The sequence below is a fragment of the Rhipicephalus sanguineus genome, unplaced genomic scaffold (assembly GCF_013339695.2).
Source record: "Rhipicephalus sanguineus isolate Rsan-2018 unplaced genomic scaffold, BIME_Rsan_1.4 Seq393, whole genome shotgun sequence".
Lineage (NCBI taxonomy): Eukaryota > Metazoa > Arthropoda > Arachnida > Ixodida > Ixodidae > Rhipicephalus > Rhipicephalus sanguineus.
The window spans coordinates 33,471-51,260 of NW_023615159.1; the positions used below are offsets into that span (position 1 = coordinate 33,471).

A 17,790-nucleotide genomic window follows, 5' to 3' on the forward strand; every position below is an offset into this window, starting at 1 on the left:
GTATTTACATTGTTACATTGTTGCTCAATGCCCATTTACATCTCACATCAGTCAATGTATAATGTATGTGCGACTTCTATACTTGTATATAAGGGCTTGTTGCCGACTACCGCGATGCACCCATCCTGGCGTTCGTAAAGCGTAACGGGCAAGATGTTTTCGTTCGCGCTGGCTGTTTGCATGATGTTTGCAGCAAACACCGCTGCTAGAAGCGATCCTGACGCGTACGCAGAAGATCCGAAACACGTCAACGAACAGAAACTTTCAGCAGTAAGTCAATTTCGCGCTTGAGCTCACGTAGATTTAAAGATAGTTGTACGTATTTTCTTAATCGATGTGCTGGCTTATTAGGTTAACGTAATGTTGGTGTACTTGCAAAAAAAATTCCGCGCGTTTACCATCAGCGACCAGGATATCTAAAATGTTCCTAGAATTCAACGTCTTTCCGCAGAAGTAGTTCGACATTTATTGCTGTATTAGTTGTCATTTACGTCATTAATAGCATTTATTGTGAAGTTGAGACGTACCGTTTTTTTTCGACATATCTAATCTACGCGGCGGTATAGTGAAATGTTCCTGCAAAATCACTCCTTCGGAAGCCTGCAAGGCGCAGCATGGTGGAGGAAACCGCCTAATAAAAAGGTATGCAGCACACTGCATGTTTCACTGATTCAAACAATTTGTTTTCAGTTGACAGACCTCGAAGGCGCGCTATTTATCAGAAAAAGAGACTACAGGAAGGAAAGCCCGTTTCACTGCCACTACGCCAAGAAATTGAGGAATAATGGCGACGGAACTTTCACGTACGAGCTTGGCGCAATACGAAAAGGAAATACGAAATAGTAAGTTATTACGTTATCTCTTCTGGAACAGCTAACACGCGCATCAAATAATGGCCGAGTAGCGTTGGTTCAAAGTAACTCTCACCTTCCGGCCTTATAGGTGCCCGTCCGAATTATGACCTCCGCGTGGGAGGCGCCACTCAAACTGCTGGTTCTCAATAAAATTTATTGCTCCTCTACGTGTAATTTACTCGCTCTTTGGATTTCAAAGAAAGATAGCTTATTCCCGTATAATTTTGCTCTTAAAAAAAGCTGAAAAGCGAAATGTTTGTTAGCATTGTGCGAAAAGGTGCTTTTTGTGCAAGAAGGAAATGAAACACCATGCCGGGGTGTAAGAGTACCCTGCGAGTTTTACTTCAAGAAAATTAAAATTAGGTTGTGGAGTTTGTAGCGCCATATTGTCAAGTGCGTTATTAATAAAGCGCCTTTTTGGAGGACTCAGGAATAATGTGAGCACCTGAAGTCAAAGCGCGCGAACGATTTTGCATAGCAACTTTAGCGCTTTTAAACGTAACTGCCGCGGCCTGCGATCACACGGTCACCCGCGGATTTGCAAGTACGGCGTTACAAGTAATTGATTACTTGTAATCGATTACATTTTCGTGTAATTTTGTAATATAGTCGAGTAATGTTTCGAAACATTAACGTTCTGGGTAATTCAACTATATTTTCTCGTACCTGATTACCGGTAATCAATTACGAGTCTTCTAAGGCAGTTCTCGTCCCGAAAAATATGCGACCGCTCTGTCCTGCAAGGCAGGGGGTGCCTACAAAACCCATTTTTTCACTTTTTTCTTGGCCTTACCTGCGACGCATAGAGGACAGGGACACTAGCATTGAAGCACTGCGCAACTACGAACTGGTGCGCAAGGTGTTCCTACGTTATAATACCGCCTTTAATACAGTGAACACTATAATACTACACTGAACACTATAATACAGTGTTCAGTGTAGCAGCTGACCTCTTAACGAGGAAACGTGGAAGAATCAGCGACGACAACGTTGAAAAGCAACTCCTGTTGAAAGTTGCCAACGTGTAACACTATATCACAGAAGCCACAGTGAGCCTCCCAGTCTTCACGCAAGCCTCCAGCCTTCTCTCTACCATGCAATCCGCAGTAGTTTGTTGTAGCTTCAGTAAACTTGTGTTACTGTGCTACGGCAACAAAATTTTGAAGGAAAGTAACGCAAGAGCAATCGATTACATTTCTGTAATTGGACAGTTACTTTCCTAGGGCTGCAAGTGACCTCTGTACCTCTTTGAAGTGATGCTTGCAAGTGACCTCTTTCTTTCTTTCTTTCTTTCTTTCTTTCTTTCTTTCTTTCTTTCTTTCTTTCTTTCTTTCTTTCTTTCTTTCTTTCTTTCTTTCTTTCTTTCTTTCTTTCTTTCTTTCTTTCTTTCTTTCTTTCTTTCTTTCTTTCGCATTACGCAATGCTCGCTCGTAACATAAGCGTTCCGTTTTATCATAGGTAGCGGCCATGCCCGGAACGCTGTTTTCGGGCTTAATCGGCATGTCGTCGCTGGTGTTCCTTCCAGCGTTCGTAAGCATCTAGAACGTCCCAAGGAAATGACATCACGCGATCATGGAAACGCGGGTTAGAGATTCAATTTTCTCGAAATTGGAATTTTCCCGAAATGTGATTCCTGACGTCGACCTTACGCGTTGTATAGCGGATCACGTTTAGGCTGCCAACACGAAACATTTCAATGAAGAAGAAATAGTAGAGAAGGAAAGGCAGGGAGAACATTTCAATGAAGCGCCTCTGCAAGTGTACTGCCTCCCTTCTTTTTTTGTCTCGGTTGTAAAACGCATTCGTATGCTTCAGTTCAATTCATATTGGGCAAGCATGGGCGCGTGACCTAGTGTACAAGGCACTCACTTTCCGTCCGGGGGTGTCGCGGATTCAAGCTCTACCCCCGGAAAGAAACTTTATTTCATTTTATTTGTTATTTCTCTGGCGCGCGCAAGCTATGAGTGAGGAGGGTTTTTTGTGGGCCATGAGGGTTTTTTGGAACACCATCACCAGCTGCACATGTCAGTCAATGCAAGCTTTTTTTAGAAAAAGAAGGTTTTATTTGTGCATCTACAAATGCAGGACTGATTTTAGTGTGGTTGACTGCATTTCAGAGAAGAATGTCCAATTCTACTAAGTGTACGAATATTTCCTATCTAGCATACAAATATTTAAACAAATATTATTGAAGGTCGCGAGATGTGAGGAAATCGCTCGGAGCATATAGCTTCCAAATTATAACTCATGAATAAACAAACAATATCGCTATCCTGCAGATCACGCATAATGAGTAGCTAGTACTATATTGTAGCGCAGTGATATACTGTGCGTCATTACTAAACGTTACCTCATTTTCGGCGCCAGAGCCTTCAAATAGAGCAAAACACATATAGTGGCGAAAGACTGACGTTGCTGCTTTTCTTGCATCATTAGTCATGCTACCACTGGCAATTAGTGATATGTTTTATTCATCTTGCAATTAACACGAAACTGAATAAATGATACGCATCTTTCACAGCGGGAGCTTTGAAGTCGTCGTGACCCCAATGACAACTGGTGATCACAAAGAAGAGAATGCGGCGAGTTATCAAGAAAGCCCAAGTAAGACAGTATTCTTTTCGGAAACGCCACTTATTACAATTATAAAACGAGCACTCAGATGTGCACGTTATTGTAGTACAAAGTGCCCTATGAAGGCGAACGCAGTTAAAATAGATGACGCATTTATTTATTTTATATCTTGCTTTCTTTTTTTCTGTTCTTTGTGCAACGAAAGTCCCAGAAGACCAGAAGTGTTCATGGGATTTTTATATATGAACGAATGAATGAAAAGCTTGGAGTAATATGTTCGACCGGAGACAAAAAGTCGTACACGCCAGTTTCTGGTGGCCTAAAATTGCGCCATTTTTACAGCGAGGCTACATATGCCAAGGACATGTCCGTTCGTTGAGTGTCACCCGCGGGCAAAAATGAGTGTACCACAGAAATTGGGCAGAGCCCGCTACTCCCGCCTGAACCACTAAAAAAAATTCAAGCTGCTTCACCCAATAGATGTCCCGAGAACTGTTTACACCGTTAAGCTGGTGGCGTCATATTGCTATTTCATTGTTTGACTTTGCTGTATAGTAGTTTCGCCACCATCTGCCTACACGAAAGCCCGGTATTCCCATCCAAAGTCACGGAACAATTCTTGCCACACATGTAACGTACGGCCACTCTATATTCTGATTGAGGCGCACACAATTCCCGACGTGACCGCTTGCACACATTGCGCAAGTGGAATCCTGGGAAAGGATGTGAGTGTCCTGAATGGAACACCGACTGTTTACGCGTCTCCGTGCACGGAAATGCGTGGGTGAGTGAATTATGTGGAAAGCAATGTGTGGAAAGCAGTAATGGAAAGCATGCGCAGACGTGTCTGCGAATATCGCCCTCAAATGTGCGAAAAAAAAAGAAATGAACCGCACTTGCAGCTTGCTTTTTAAACGAAATGCCTTTGTCGGACGTTGTGAAACTTGCGAAAAAAATGGCAGTACGTACACTAGTTTATACAGTATGCATGTCTGGTCATTAAAGTTATAATTACCGATTAATAAACAACAATATCTACATTGTTTTTGTTTTCAGCGAGGGAATTTTGTGTCTTACTTCTGGTTTTTAAAGTCACAGCATAAACAACAAGAAATGGGTGATCTGAGATGCTTGAAAACACTGGATGACCGTGAATGACCGTGAATCTTGCTGGTCGAATGAATGCACGCATATTTAAAATCTTTCACTACGAAAAGACATATTGCATGATTTACACATGCACGAGTTCGTGAAAGCTCACATTTGACAAACATCGGCGCTATAGTGGTAGTAGTCGAATACTTTATTTGTCCTTTTGCTTGTGAAGTCCCACAGGACGGAGCCCTCAGTCCAGCGCCCCATCCCAGCACTACAGCACAAACGAGGACAGAGAAAGAAGTCTCAAAACAACATGGATGTTTGTGTTATGACCCTTTCTTCATTCGCGTTTTTGCTATCGCACTATTTAATCGAACACGACGACTCATAACTTACTAAACGCGTTAACAATACGCAATCATCCCACAAGGGAAGCACACGGTAACGTAAGAAATTGAGCCTTATGGCGTTGGGCCCCACCTACTTATGTTTTCGGTCCTCGTTTCCGGAGAACACGACACTTTTCCGAAAATAATCTATTATGTCACAGACATTTTGTATGGGCCAACGCACGCTGTTCAGTGGTAGAAAAATCATTGATCCTTAAGCCACAAGTTACGAATTCGGTGTGTTGCTATAATGGCATGATCTGAAGTTATTATATTTGTCAGGTCACTCTGACATTCGAAATATAAACAAGTTTCAAGCATATAAATAAATAGGAGCAGCTTAACTCGTTGCACAAAACGTTCAGATTTATTGGGTTTGAATGCATCGCGTTGTTCTTATGAGCTAGAAAACACGGCGGTGTCATTACATGTATGTTCCTGGTAAAGTTTACTTCAAGAAACACAGCGGAAAAGTTCAGGGAGCAGTTAGTAAGCAAACAAAAGTTAATGGCGACACAAGGAATCGCCTGAAATCACTGCTCTTTCTTTTGTAATATCTAGATGAGGTTGCAGGAACTCACAAAATTGTGACCATGAACGACGAACGCACTTGCTTCCTTTTGTCGCTGCAATATGGCTCCTCAAACGGTAAGTGACTTGGTGTCTGCAGCCTAAACCATCTCCCGTAGTTTCTTGGAAGCAAGAACGAACCGAGCTCAATTCCTCCATTCAGGAGTGCGCTCGCCTAAGTGCTTGTGGAGTTTCGCAGCAAACTCCACATGAAAGCGCAACATGTGGCGTCGATTACACTTCTTTGTAGACTTAGATCTTACCTTTTGCTTTAACTGATAGAATGAACCGATGGCGAAATGATATGTTGACGTCTAGTCATCGCTATTTGCTAAATTTCGGAGCTGTTGATTATGTCGGTACTATAGGAGTGTCCCAATTAACACAGGCCAAGCCAATAACAAAAAGAGAACTTAGAGAACAGAGATCAGTAGTGGCGGTCAAAAATCAGGATAATTGTTACGCTACCCATGATGAACTGATTATACAACTCTGTACTTTTGTGTAATTGCGTAAGCTGGGATGTTACAATGTGCGTCGCATTGAAAAATATGCCGTTTTCATAAGTTCAAACCTGTCACGTTTTCTATTCTCCTAGTCAAGAATGCGAAGCAAGTACGGGCTTGAATGACTGATCACTTTTTTTTCGTTTTCATTCGCGAAGTTGATTCATCGACATTCGAGTGAATGAAAAAAAAAGCTTTGAGGACTGTTAAGCTCGGCATTTAAGAGTGGATCACCTTCCAAAACACGCCATTGACGTAATTTAGACTACATTTAAAATACAAACATCAGATATTCAGATTTACTATTTCCTGGACGCAAGAAAGCTGCACTGTAGTAAAATCGGCTGGGCCCGACGTGGTCGTATCATTGTTTGAGCGCTTTAACGTTCTTGATATTGTAGGCATACTGACCGCAGGCCAAACACAGACGCAATATGTAATCTTTGGAGCTGTGCGAAAAGCAAAATTTTGGGTGCGAAGCGAATTAGAATATTAAAGTGTGAGTGCGAATCGAATCGAATATTTTTCGAATATTTCTCGTGGTATTTCTAGAATATTTCTAGAATATTTCCCGAATACTTCGAAGCGAAATTGCAGAAAAAAGGTTATAGAGGATTCCTAAGCATATTCTTATGAGATAGCAACATGAAAGTGTTTCTTTTCGCTAGGTTGATGAAGGACTGGCGGGGTGGTGTTTCATAGTTGTCTTATCAAGAATGAGGCAATGTAGAGGTCGAATTTTATTTATGTAGATAATTTGGTGCAACCAAAGTGGTGCCGACAACACTTTACACGTGATAGGCAAAGATGCCATTTCGTCAGCCTCTCCTGCTTTTTCCACTTCTGTGGAAGCGCAACTGATGTGGCGGGCAAGGGTGTGCTCCCTTCAAGTCCGGAGTTCCAAATCTGCCTCGTAGACGTCGACATATAAGAACATCTGAAATTTTTGGTGCTAAAAAATTTTCGGCGTCCAATTTTTCGGACTTCCTCCCAAAATTTCAGGCCCAAAACAGCATTAATTGAGCCCCAACTCTGCCACATCTTTCAGCTCCATGTTGGAACCAGCGTTTTCTTCAGTCAATACATTTGCGACCGTAACGGAGCTTGAAAGGCAGCTTTGCCGCAGTACGACACTGTATTGAGGTGAAGCATATTAAAAATCTGATGGGGTCACTTTTAATTGCGAAGTCTGTATTTGTTTTGACTGTATTTGTTTTTGGGAAGTTCGAATAGTTCGAATAGTTCGAATAGTAAAATTCCAGTGCGAATCGAATCGAACAGCAAACACTATTCGAAAAATATTCGAAATTTCGAATATTCGCACACTCCTAGTAATCTTCGTGGTCGCATGAAAATTGCATGTAACTATGACTAGCTTCTGTTTCTGATGACCACCCGTACTTAAAATAATGCTTCAGCACCACTTTCTGCATGCATATGAAGCCCGAAAATAGAAAATTGCTCTTCTCCTTGACTATATAGGAAGCATCTATGACACCTACCTTGTGAGCAGGTCTGCTACCATAGGCGCCGCTCAAATCATGATAAGGAATGATGAAACATTGTTGAAGAACATTAATGCAGTAACTACTTGTTTATAGTCTTCTTGATAACATGTATCCTAATACGGGGACGATAGCTTTTGATTGTGAAACTGGGAGCGATAAGCTAAAACATTCTAGTGTAATGTGAAGCAAGGTAAAGATGGTACAATATATGTCAAGAGCGTACTGCTCAGCTGTCACTGTCACTCCAGAAAACTGATTTGTGTGAGACATGACACCACATAATCACTGTCATTAAAAATGAATCTGTAATACATTTTAAATGCCACCCCACGACGCAGAGTGCAGAAAACTGACGGAGAGAAACTGCAACGTGAAAACGCGCGCGCGCGTGTGTGTGTGTGTGTGTGTGTGTGTGTGTGTGTGTGTGTGTGTGTGTGTGTGTGTGTGTGTGTGTGTGTGTGTGTGTGTGTGTGTGTGTGTGTGTGTGTGTGTGTGTGTGTGTGTGTGTGTGTGTGTGTGTGTGTGTGTGTGTGTACGAGCGGACTGAAGAAAAAGACTCTCTATACGAACTCTGTAAGAAGCTACTTTGACACGCGCCTTGGAAACTCGAGAAAACAAGTGTTGCAAGATTAAATTATCACGCAATAATCAGTAACGGCAGCAGGATGCCTTTTTCTCATTTATCACAATGTCCCACTAAAAGCGACTATTTCTCCGGCTCTGGCCTGCACGCGCAGGACAAGTAAAGCACATTTAGCCAATTTAAGCTTGTGCAACTTTTTGACAATGCAGTAGGCTAATTGTTGCAATTTGACATTAGTAACAGACTTATCAACACGAATAATATCTGTATTATGTTTCTGTCGAAGAAAATGTGGGAAAATACGAGCTTATACTAGGAAGAAGAGCTGCAGTAGGGGCCCATTCGTTATGAATTGTCTCATATAATCACTCTGTAAATCACAGAGACTGGGGTGATCGTTAGTCACTTTGTTAATCAAATCACACGTTATGAAATTTAAACGACGGGTACCGGCATTGCATTGGATTAGTCTTCTTAGGTGCTGAAGAAACCCAAATTATCGCGTTTATTTCAAGTTAGAGCTGCTTTCACAATAAACAACAAAATACACTCTACGTGTACGTGTATCTCAGGCATGACGATGTTTTGGGCATGTGATCTTCGTGTTCTTTTCTAAATGCCGAAAATTGCAGTTGCTGTTGTTTCAGGAGCAGAGCAGTATTTGTGATCTAGTTTTCATTTACTTTTGGCGCAGTTTGCATTTTACTGATGACAGCAGAGACAGTTGGCAGCGAGGTGATTCCTGAGCCGTGCAATAGCGTCTACGAACAATACTGCGGAGAAAGCATCGAAATATATCAGAGCCATTGTTCGCCGCCGCCCTCTTAATAGTACACCAACATTGCAAACATATGCAGAATAGGTCTTGTGTGAATAAAAATGTGCTACAGCGATACGTTCACGCTTGCCTTCTGAATATATTTTCATACGTTCCTTACTGGGAATATAGACATTGTATTTAAGCTTTATTAAGAGAAAGCCTTAAATGGCTCATCAGAAGGGTCCCTCGGGGAAAAGGCGAAAGGGGACGTTTGGTACAAAAATTCACAGTAGTTGAGATGCATTTAGCGCAGGATTTAAAACTGCACCGATCTGTACGCGGGTATCAGACGGTAGCAACGAGGCGGCGCACCACATGGCTCGAGGGCTTACAGACCGAGCATCGACTAGTGCTGCCTCAGGGAACACTGACGAGTGGGAGTGGGAAGATAGAATGACCACATTTCACGAAATTGCAGTACACCATAGATTGCAGAGGCGTGCATTCCGGCCGCCTCACCCGAAATTAAGCAAGAAACAGTCTGTCGATTGGCGGCAGGTACAAACCCAATCCTACCCGAGTCCAGCTATCATGCATATAATACACCCAGATTTATACACGACAGACAAGTGCAGACATTGCGACTCTAGAACCACCTTAGAGCACATACTATGGGGATGTCCAGATATAATAAACAATAGGCGTGATGCAGCCTTAAACAGCGACAGTGACAGCCTCCGCGCGCGCTGGGAGTCTGCGTTGTTCAGCTTGGATCTGAAGCACCAACTCTGGGCCGTCCTGCGAGCCGAGGAAGCCGCCAAGGGCCAGCACCCCTTGGCCGAAGCCTAGGCGGTATCCAGGCCCATCCCACCTATTCGCAAGCAATCAATAAAGTTAATTGATCTGATCTAATCTGTACGCAGGATTTTTTAGGGGCCATTAGTGTACTATGCTCCCGCCTAAACACACACACACACACACACACACACACACACACACACACACACACACACACACACACACACACACACACACACGCGCGCACACGCGCACATACACACACACACACACACACACACACACACACGCACGCACGCACGCACGGTATCAATAGACAGATTTAGTTGAGCGCCCGCAACAACGTACGGACGCAGCCTGCCATAGGAAATGGCTGGCAGGCTGCGTCCGTACGTTGTTCTGGACGCCCAACTAAATCTGTCTAATGGTACTGAATGTGGTGTCATGCGAAGCCAGTGTGACGTCACGCTGATAGCGCCGGTGCTTCATGGCTATATAAGCGCTGTGAACCGGGCGCTCAGTGTTCTTTTGTGCTCAGTATTCATGTAGTAATAAACCATCTTACTGTTCTCGTTCCCGGCCACTCTGGCTCTGCTCGTCCCTCGAGGCTACAACAGACTGGCGACGAAGATTGGGATCCGAATTCCACTGGGCTACAAGACACCATTAGCGGCGGTTCCGAAGCGCTGCGAAGATACAGGCAGGATGGCGACGTTGGGAAGGTTCGATCAGTTCATCGAGGACGGTGACGAAGATTTTCAGTCCTACGTGGAGCGGTTCGACCACTTCCTGAAGGCCTCCCAGGTGAGCGACGACCTGAAGGTGTCAGTGTTCATAACGGCAATAGGAAAGAAGGCCTATAAAACTCTGAAAACGTTGCTGGAGCCAGAAAAAAAGACGTACGCACAGTTAGTACAGACACTGAAAGAGCAGTACGTTCCCAAAACTTCCGTGATTGCCGAGCGTTTCAAATTCAATCGTTGTTTCCAACAAGATGGTCAAGCGGTGACAGCCTTCGCTGTAGAGCTGAAGCGGTTGGCGACATCCTGTGATTTCGGAACGTTTCTGGACGACGCTCTGCGCGACCGGTTTGTGGCAGGACTTTGTGACAAAGAAACACAAGCAGAGCTGCTAAAGACAAGCAAGCTGGCTTTTAAAGAGGCCTGCGATATCGCTAGGAGTATCGAGTTGGCCCGGAAAGAAAGCCAGGATTTTCAGCCCAAGTCGGCGCAAGGAATGATCAGCGCCCTTAACCGCAAAACAGATAGCGGGAAACGCCCACCACGCTGGAGAGAAGAAACTTCGGGGATGCCTGCTGGCACCAGGGGGGCGGAACCACTGCACTGTTTCCGATGCAGCTCAGAGCATGAAGCATCTATCTGCAAATTTCGCAAGTACCGTTGTCGGGTGTGTAAACGGGTTGGACACTTAGCGAAGATGTGTAGGAACAGAGGTAGAGACGCTGCGAACGTGATAGACGAGGAAAGTGACGCGGGTGAACATGTGCTGTACAATATCTATTCCTGTGAGGGGCGCACCAGACTCTACGAAATTTGCCTGAAGCTAGATCAGAAAAGTGTGCGCATGCAGATTGACGCAGGGGCGTCTGTGTCAATTGTACCAGAGTCACTGTGCAAGAAATACTGGCCCAGCCTACCTTTAGAGCCATGCAGTCTTAAGCTAAAAACCTACGGAGGCACTCCGCTGACGGTAAAAGGGAAGCTAAACGTTTCCGTAGAGCACAATGGTCAGCACAAGCAACTTCCACTAATTGTCGTGAAAACAAACGAGAGTACTAACACTATGCTGTTGGGGCGAGACTGGCTGTCAGCACTGAAGTTAGACTGGGCTAGTGTGCATGGGGTTTGCTTGGACAAAGTGGCGTTGTTGCTTGAAAAATATGCTAAGATTTTTGAGCCTACCTTGGGTCTAATTAAGAACAGGGCCATTAAGTTAGTGCTTAAAGAGAATAGCACACCCGTTTTTTGTAAAGCGCGGTCGGTACCTTTTGCAGTTAAAGAAGCAGTGTCTTCGGAACTGCAGAACCTCGTGAAAACCGGAGTGTTAGTACCGGTTCAGCAGAGTGAATGGGCGACGCCACTAGTAGTGGTGCCTAAACCAAACAACCAGGTCAGGGTGTGTGGGGATTTCAAGGTGACACTAAACCCATGCCTAAGAACTGATCATTACCCCCTTCCCGTGATTGAGGATCTGTTTGTAAAGCTGGCCGGTTGCAAATATTTGACGGTGTTGGATTTGTCCGCTGCATACCAGCAGCTGGAATTGCATCCCCAAGCGCAGTCGCTAGTCGTGATCAACACGCATTTGGGGTTATTCAAGTATACGCGCTTACCCTATGGCATAACGAGTGCACCTTCGATTTTCTAGGCAGTTATGGATGAGGAGTTGAAAGGACTTGATCGGGTAGCGTGCTATCTAGACGACGTGCTGATAGCAGGAGCTACCTTTGAGGAATGTTTCCACAAAGTGGAAATTGTGCTGTCCCGGTTTCTAGAAAGAGGCATTCGACTGAAAAAAGAGAAATGTAAGTTCTTTCAAACTTCTGTCTTGTATTTGGGGCACGTTCTGGACGAAAAGGGCATACGCCCGTCAGAGGAAAAAGTAAAAGCTATAACGGAGGCTCCTGCACCTGCGAATGAGGCACAGTTAAGAGCTTACTTAGGGTTGATAAACTATTATGCAAAGTTCGTTCCCCACGTGGCCACGAGACTCAGACCACTGTATGACGTGTTGAACCAAGAAAAAGGCTTCGAGTGGTCCCGTGAGGCAGAGCAAGTGTTCCAGCAAAGTAAAACGTGGTTGACGGAAGGAAACGTTTTGACATACTACGACCCAACGAAAGAGATAGGGCTGGTGTGTGACGCATCCATGTATGGCGTGGGCGCCATTCTGTTTCATAAGATCGATAAGGTGGAAAAACCTATTGCTTATGCGTCTAGGGCACTGAGCAAAGCAGAGAAAGGTTATGCTCACATTGAAAAAGAGGCTCTCGCCGTGGTCTTTGGGCTGAAGAAGTTCCACAAATACCTATTTGGGCGTAGTTTTGTCATTTATTCGGACCACCAGCCATTAGCCAGCCTTCTGGGGCACGGCAGACCAGTTCCAGTAATGTCTGCAGCGCGCATGCAACGATGGGCTTTGTTACTGGCGGCGTACAACTACAGATGGGTGTACCGTAAAGGCAGCAACATGGGAAACGCTGACGCGCTTTCGCGGTTGCCGTTGGCGAATGAGCGAGATGTCTCAGATTACGTACAATTTTTCTCTGTGGTCAATGAACTTCCACTGTCTGCTGACATAATCAGCAAGAAAACGAGTACGGATAGAGTGCTATCGAAGGTGTTGTGGTACACGAGAAATGGCTGGCCTGCGCATGTCACTGATAGTGAATTGGAACCGTACTTTGTTCGCCGGTATGAACTATCGGTAGATCAGCAGTGTGTTACGTGGGGAAATCGGGTAATTGTTCCGCACTGTTTGCGTAACCAAGTATTGGCACTTTGTCATGAAGGTCACCCCGGAGTTACGCGCATGAAAATGCTCGCGCGCAGCTATGTCTGGTGGCCTCAGTTAACCCAAGATATTGAAAATATTGTTAAAAGTTGCTGTACTTGTCAGTTGACGCAGAACGCTTCACCTAAGGCCCCACTACAAACTTGGGGTTGGCCGAGCCGCAGATGGCAGCGAATCCACCTGGATTTTGCATTCGCAGACAACAAGTGGCTCCTCGTGCTGGTGGATGCCCACTCCAAGTGGGTGGAGGTGTTTGTGATGAATTCAACAACGACCGAGAAGACCATCGAGAGGCTGCGTGGGGTGTTCGCATCGTATGGCCTTCCAGAGGAGGTTGTTACGGACAACGGGCCTCAGTTCACGGCAAAGAGTTTCACAGAGTTCCTGCTTAAGAACGGAGTGCGGCACACCAGAACACCTCCCTACCACCCCGCATCCAATGGAAGCGCCGAGAGATGCGTCCAGACGGTGAAACGGGATCTTACGCGACAGCTTCTCGACGAAAGGTCATCGGGCCAGAGTAAGACCCTACAGCACCGCATAGATCTCTTTCTGTTCAGGTACCGGAACACACCGACCACAACCACGGGGCAGACACCAGCAGAACTGTTTTTGTCGTGGTCGCCCCGCACTCGCCTGACTATGCTACAGCCAGACCTGGAGAGACGGATGGAAGAACGGTTCTCCAAAGTAAAGGCCCAAGTTGACGAAAGAAGAGGGTCGGAAAGAGCTTACAAAGAGGGGGAAAGCGTTCTGGTCCAAGGCCTTCGTCCAGGTGATCCCAAGTGGCTGATAGGTGTCATCGAAAGAAGGTGCAGTGCCGTTACGTACCTTGTGCGCGTAGGATCCGAAAACAGGTTCACGCATGTAGACAATTTACGTCCGCGCTACTTTGAGAGTGTCGAAGAAGGCCCCAGTGAGCGTCCCTGTTTCGTGCCCAGCTCAATTCCAGAACCTGGGTCCGAAGCCCCTCCTACGAGCCCCCGTCCCCTTCCGGTTCGTGAGCCTCCCAGGTCTGCTACCGCACCGCCGGAGCCACCCGGAGACTCAGCTCCCTCGGAACAACCAAATGCAAGTCCACATCAAGGCTCTGCCCCGGCAGCGTCCCCTCTGCGAATACCTGCGTCTCCTCTGGGCGCTCAGACTCTTCGACGCAGTGCTCGTACAAGAAAACCTCCCGATTGGTATAGGCCATAAACATTGTAGGAAGGAGTGTGGTGTCATGCGAAGCCAGTGTGACGTCACGCTGATAGCGCCGGTGCTTCATGGCTATATAAGCGCTGTGAACCGGGCGCTCAGTGTTCTTTTGTGCTCAGTATTCATGTAGTAATAAACCATCTTACTGTTCTCGTTCCCGGCCACTCTGGCTCTGCTCGTCCCTCGAGGCTACAACACTGAAGATGTCGCGCGCGCCGAACCTAATAATTTCAGACTTTCAGAGAGCACTGCTGCGGCATTTATACAATCGTATGTGGAGCAACGAAACAGCAAAACAGAGAGGAAGGGGATCACAGGCGCAAACTGACAAGTTCTTGAAAGTGACAACGCTATTGCGGCGGCAGCATGCTGTGCTTGTGCCCCCTTCGCAGGATTTTTTGGTCAGGCACACATGGTTCTAAGGGGGAGAAGCCACAGCGTCTGCCCGAACAACATTAACGTTAAAGCGTGCCGCCACTCTCTTGAAGCGGTGGGATACACGGACAGGCGGAAAAATTGCAGCAGGCATGTTACCCTGATGCTGTAATAGCAGCCACCAGTGAACGTGTGCTAAAAGAAGTAAGAACACATGGAAAGTTAGCACCGGAAGGAAGAAGTGAGCAAAACAGGCCGTTCTTCATGATCCCTTACATTCACGGAGTATCCCACCACTTCAAGAGAGTGGCGACACGCTTTAACGTTAATGTTGTTTTTTCAGCCACAAATAAGCTAAAGGGGATTTGCCCGAGACTGCAGTACCGGCAAAAAAGAAACGAAGAAGCAAGAGGTCAGTGCACCATGAAGCATGGCCTTCGCTTTGTGTCTTGTGTAAAGGGGGTTGTGCACCAGATCCCCCTTTCCTGTGGGAAAGCTTACGTAGGCCAGACTGGCCACTGCCTGAACACCCGTCTGCGCGAGCGCCAAAGCTCCTTAAAATGTGCTCCATCTTCGAATTTGGCCTTACATTGCCGTCAGTATGGTTGCGATCCGCAGTTTGAACTAACCTCCGTTTTATTCCGTCACAGGGTACAATCAACTCGCGAGATAGCGGAAGCTTGCGTCATCCAGAGGCAAGGCACCTTGTGCGTAAGCCAGCCGTCTGTACACCTACACGATAAGGAATTATTCCTTAGCGTAGCTTCATAACATCGCGTAAATACGCGATGTTATGCGCAGTAGTACGACATGGTTTCTTTAGTCTAAAGAATTTTCATGTCATGAGCCAGATGCTTGAGATCGTTGTGATTAGTGATGTACATATTCTTGCGTGCTCCGAAATAAACGTGGTTTGAGTTAGCGCTTGTGCTGTCTACGTCTCTATGTTTTGTGTCCCCAGTCGAAGCTTTGCTTCATAAGTTTCTGGTAAACAGGATGACGAAACAAAACGTAAGTGTTACTCGCTGAACTCCACTGATGCGCTCAAAACTTGTCGTCATAATGTGAAAATATTAGTTTTATTTAGATATTTGTGGATGAGTGATAGAAAAGCACAACAGATTGGAACAACCTACCTTTTCCACAGTTATCATCTAACACCGATTTTTTAGAACATGTAAGTCTTTGACCTTACTGGAATTTATATACCATTATCGGTTATCTCATATTCCCTTATTCATTGTCTAGTCCGTTATTGTAACGACTTCTTAAAATGCTTTATTTTTAGTGTGCGCATGTGCGTATATATGTGTGACTCGCTTTTTTCAATTTGGTCATATTTCAAGTGTGTAAAAGCTTTATATATGACTGTGTTGCTACTTTTGTGGCCTTACACTTGACATCGCCATTTCTTAAAAATTATATGCCCTCTTTCTTTTTTTGTCGCTGTTTTTACATCTATTATTGTCGCTCACGCTTTGTGTTTTATGCATGGTTACGTAGGTAACACCAGCGACGACAAGGCTGAGCAATAAGCTACATCACTTTTTCCAGATACAGCAGCAGACTTCATGGCGAAATCAGTTGTTGCCCATATTGTGGTTGAACGCTAAAATATTTTACAAAGCAAATCAGCAGCCAGGTACTCACTCGGCCAAGTTCACAAGCCACAATGAAGATGAACAGCGAAGAGCACGAGATGGGCTGAACATTTTGTCAACAAAGTAACACAATGAAATAGCGGGGAACAATGCTCTTCAGGGGGCTGATCAGCCGAGGTTCTCTCTTCACCCTTTTTCACCTTGTGTACGTAACGGTGAAAATAATACGTTCTTGATTGATTGATTGATTGATTGATTGATTGATTGATTGATTGATTGATTGATTGACTGATTGATTGATTGATTGATTGATTGATTGACTTACGGATCTTCACAAGATCGCGCAATGACGTATCCCGATGTCTATGTCTGAGCATACTCTGTTCTAACTGAACAAAACAATTTCTTCAGACCGTTAGCAGCTTTTTGCGGAGAGTATCGTACTGCCACCTGTGAACTATAAGGAGGAAGATAGCAGCTGTGACTGCAGAAATGCCCGTCAGCTGTCGCTGAATAGCACTATCGCGATCCATAGCAGAAGCACATGTTTATGTTTTTGTTGTACTTCACACACCAAAAAAAAGTAGAAGAAAAAATTTGCGTCGAAATAAATTCATAACGCATTTAAAGGGGTACTGACACGAAAATTTTTAGTTGTCGTTTTCTTGCTCCAATAATAGGCTTAATATGAACCTCGGTCTCCATAAACATGTCTCTTTTCCCTGTGTACAACGTACTGCCATTCCCAGAGTGCTATAGGATATAACTAGCCATGTTAATCTTTAAGAAAATCAGAGATAACTTTCAAATTTTTTGCTGATACATATTTAAGCGGAGATGTTACCTGTAATTTGTGCACTGTTGCGTTGGTCGTGCCAATGTGCCAGACTAACTGTGGCGTACAGTCAATTGATAATCAAATTGTTCTATTGTTCAACAAGATTCCTGATATAATTGAATACGCTAGGAAGCCTAGAAACATCACACAATTTAGGAAACGAATTATGAATTCTGCTTGCTTGAAATACGAGCGCGTAACGTAGACGAGGATTTAATAACGCACTTGTCTGTGTGTTATTAAGTCCTTGTCTACGTTACGCGCTCGTATTTGAAGCAAGCAGAATGAATCACTAACTAGCCCAGTCAACCATTTTGAAAAATTATGAATGTAATAAATTCAACACAGTTCTATGGTGCATGTGCTGAGAGCATTTAATGTATGTAATGTATTTAATGTGTTCATTGTTTTTCATATTACATTTCAATTTGCATGTAGTTGAATATATCATAAATGGTGCTGATCATAGTGAATTTTTATTTTTTGCTGAGGAGAAGCTTTGCTTGCATCTTTGTCTTATATTTCTCCTATTGTAGTATTCCTCGCTTACTCATTGTTTGTATGTGCATCGTTGCATATTTCTACGTGTTGTCTTGCTATACGTG

General features: G+C 44.7%; 3 protein-coding genes and 1 long non-coding RNA gene across 4 annotated transcripts in view; 3 read left to right on the plus strand and 1 right to left on the minus strand.

Moving 5' to 3' along the window:
* Positions 1-1,182, minus strand: part of LOC119377192 (uncharacterized) — a 23,593-nt gene extending 22,411 nt beyond the window's left edge. Inside the window, exon 1 of the long non-coding RNA XR_005180772.1 lies at positions 928-1,182. This is a non-coding gene — a long non-coding RNA (uncharacterized LOC119377192). The remainder of the gene's footprint in view (positions 1-927) is intronic.
* Positions 137-8,968, plus strand: LOC119377190 (uncharacterized). The gene is made up of 5 exons (XM_037646771.2): positions 137-270; positions 691-842; positions 3,376-3,458; positions 5,477-5,563; positions 8,777-8,968. The coding sequence occupies exons 1-5, from the start codon at positions 154-156 to the stop codon at positions 8,908-8,910; spliced, it is 573 nt and encodes a 190-aa protein (XP_037502699.1). The 5' UTR covers positions 137-153; the 3' UTR covers positions 8,911-8,968.
* Positions 8,969-10,287: 1,319 nt separating this feature from the next.
* On the plus strand, positions 10,288-12,173 carry LOC119377194 (uncharacterized). Its single transcript, XM_049411552.1, has 2 exons — positions 10,288-11,350; positions 12,156-12,173. Exons 1-2 carry the CDS (start codon positions 10,346-10,348, stop codon positions 12,171-12,173), a joined length of 1,023 nt encoding a protein of 340 aa, XP_049267509.1. The 5' UTR covers positions 10,288-10,345.
* An 846-nt stretch (positions 12,174-13,019) lies between these two features.
* LOC125756652 (uncharacterized protein K02A2.6-like) lies at positions 13,020-14,504 on the plus strand. Its single transcript, XM_049411551.1, has one exon. The coding sequence runs from the start codon at positions 13,193-13,195 to the stop codon at positions 14,369-14,371; it is 1,179 nt and encodes a 392-aa protein (XP_049267508.1). The 5' UTR covers positions 13,020-13,192; the 3' UTR covers positions 14,372-14,504.
* The last annotated feature ends 3,286 nt before the right edge of the window (positions 14,505-17,790 follow it).

What these genes read in the sequence shown, in the direction of transcription:
- LOC119377190 (XM_037646771.2), top strand. Translation starts at nt 154, where the DNA reads ATGTTTTCGTTCGCGCTGGCTGTTTGCATGATGTTTGCAGCAAACACC. An exon ending in ACGAACAGAAACTTTCAGCA is followed by an intron (nt 271 to 690) that starts GTAAGTCAATTT and finishes ATTTGTTTTCAG; the next exon opens with TTGACAGACCTCGAAGGCGC. An exon ending in GCAATATGGCTCCTCAAACG is followed by an intron (nt 5,564 to 8,776) that starts GTAAGTGACTTG and finishes CTTTTGGCGCAG; the next exon opens with TTTGCATTTTACTGATGACA.
- LOC125756652 (XM_049411551.1), top strand. Translation starts at nt 13,193, where the DNA reads ATGAAAATGCTCGCGCGCAGCTATGTCTGGTGGCCTCAGTTAACCCAA.
- LOC119377194 (XM_049411552.1), top strand. Translation starts at nt 10,346, where the DNA reads ATGGCGACGTTGGGAAGGTTCGATCAGTTCATCGAGGACGGTGACGAA.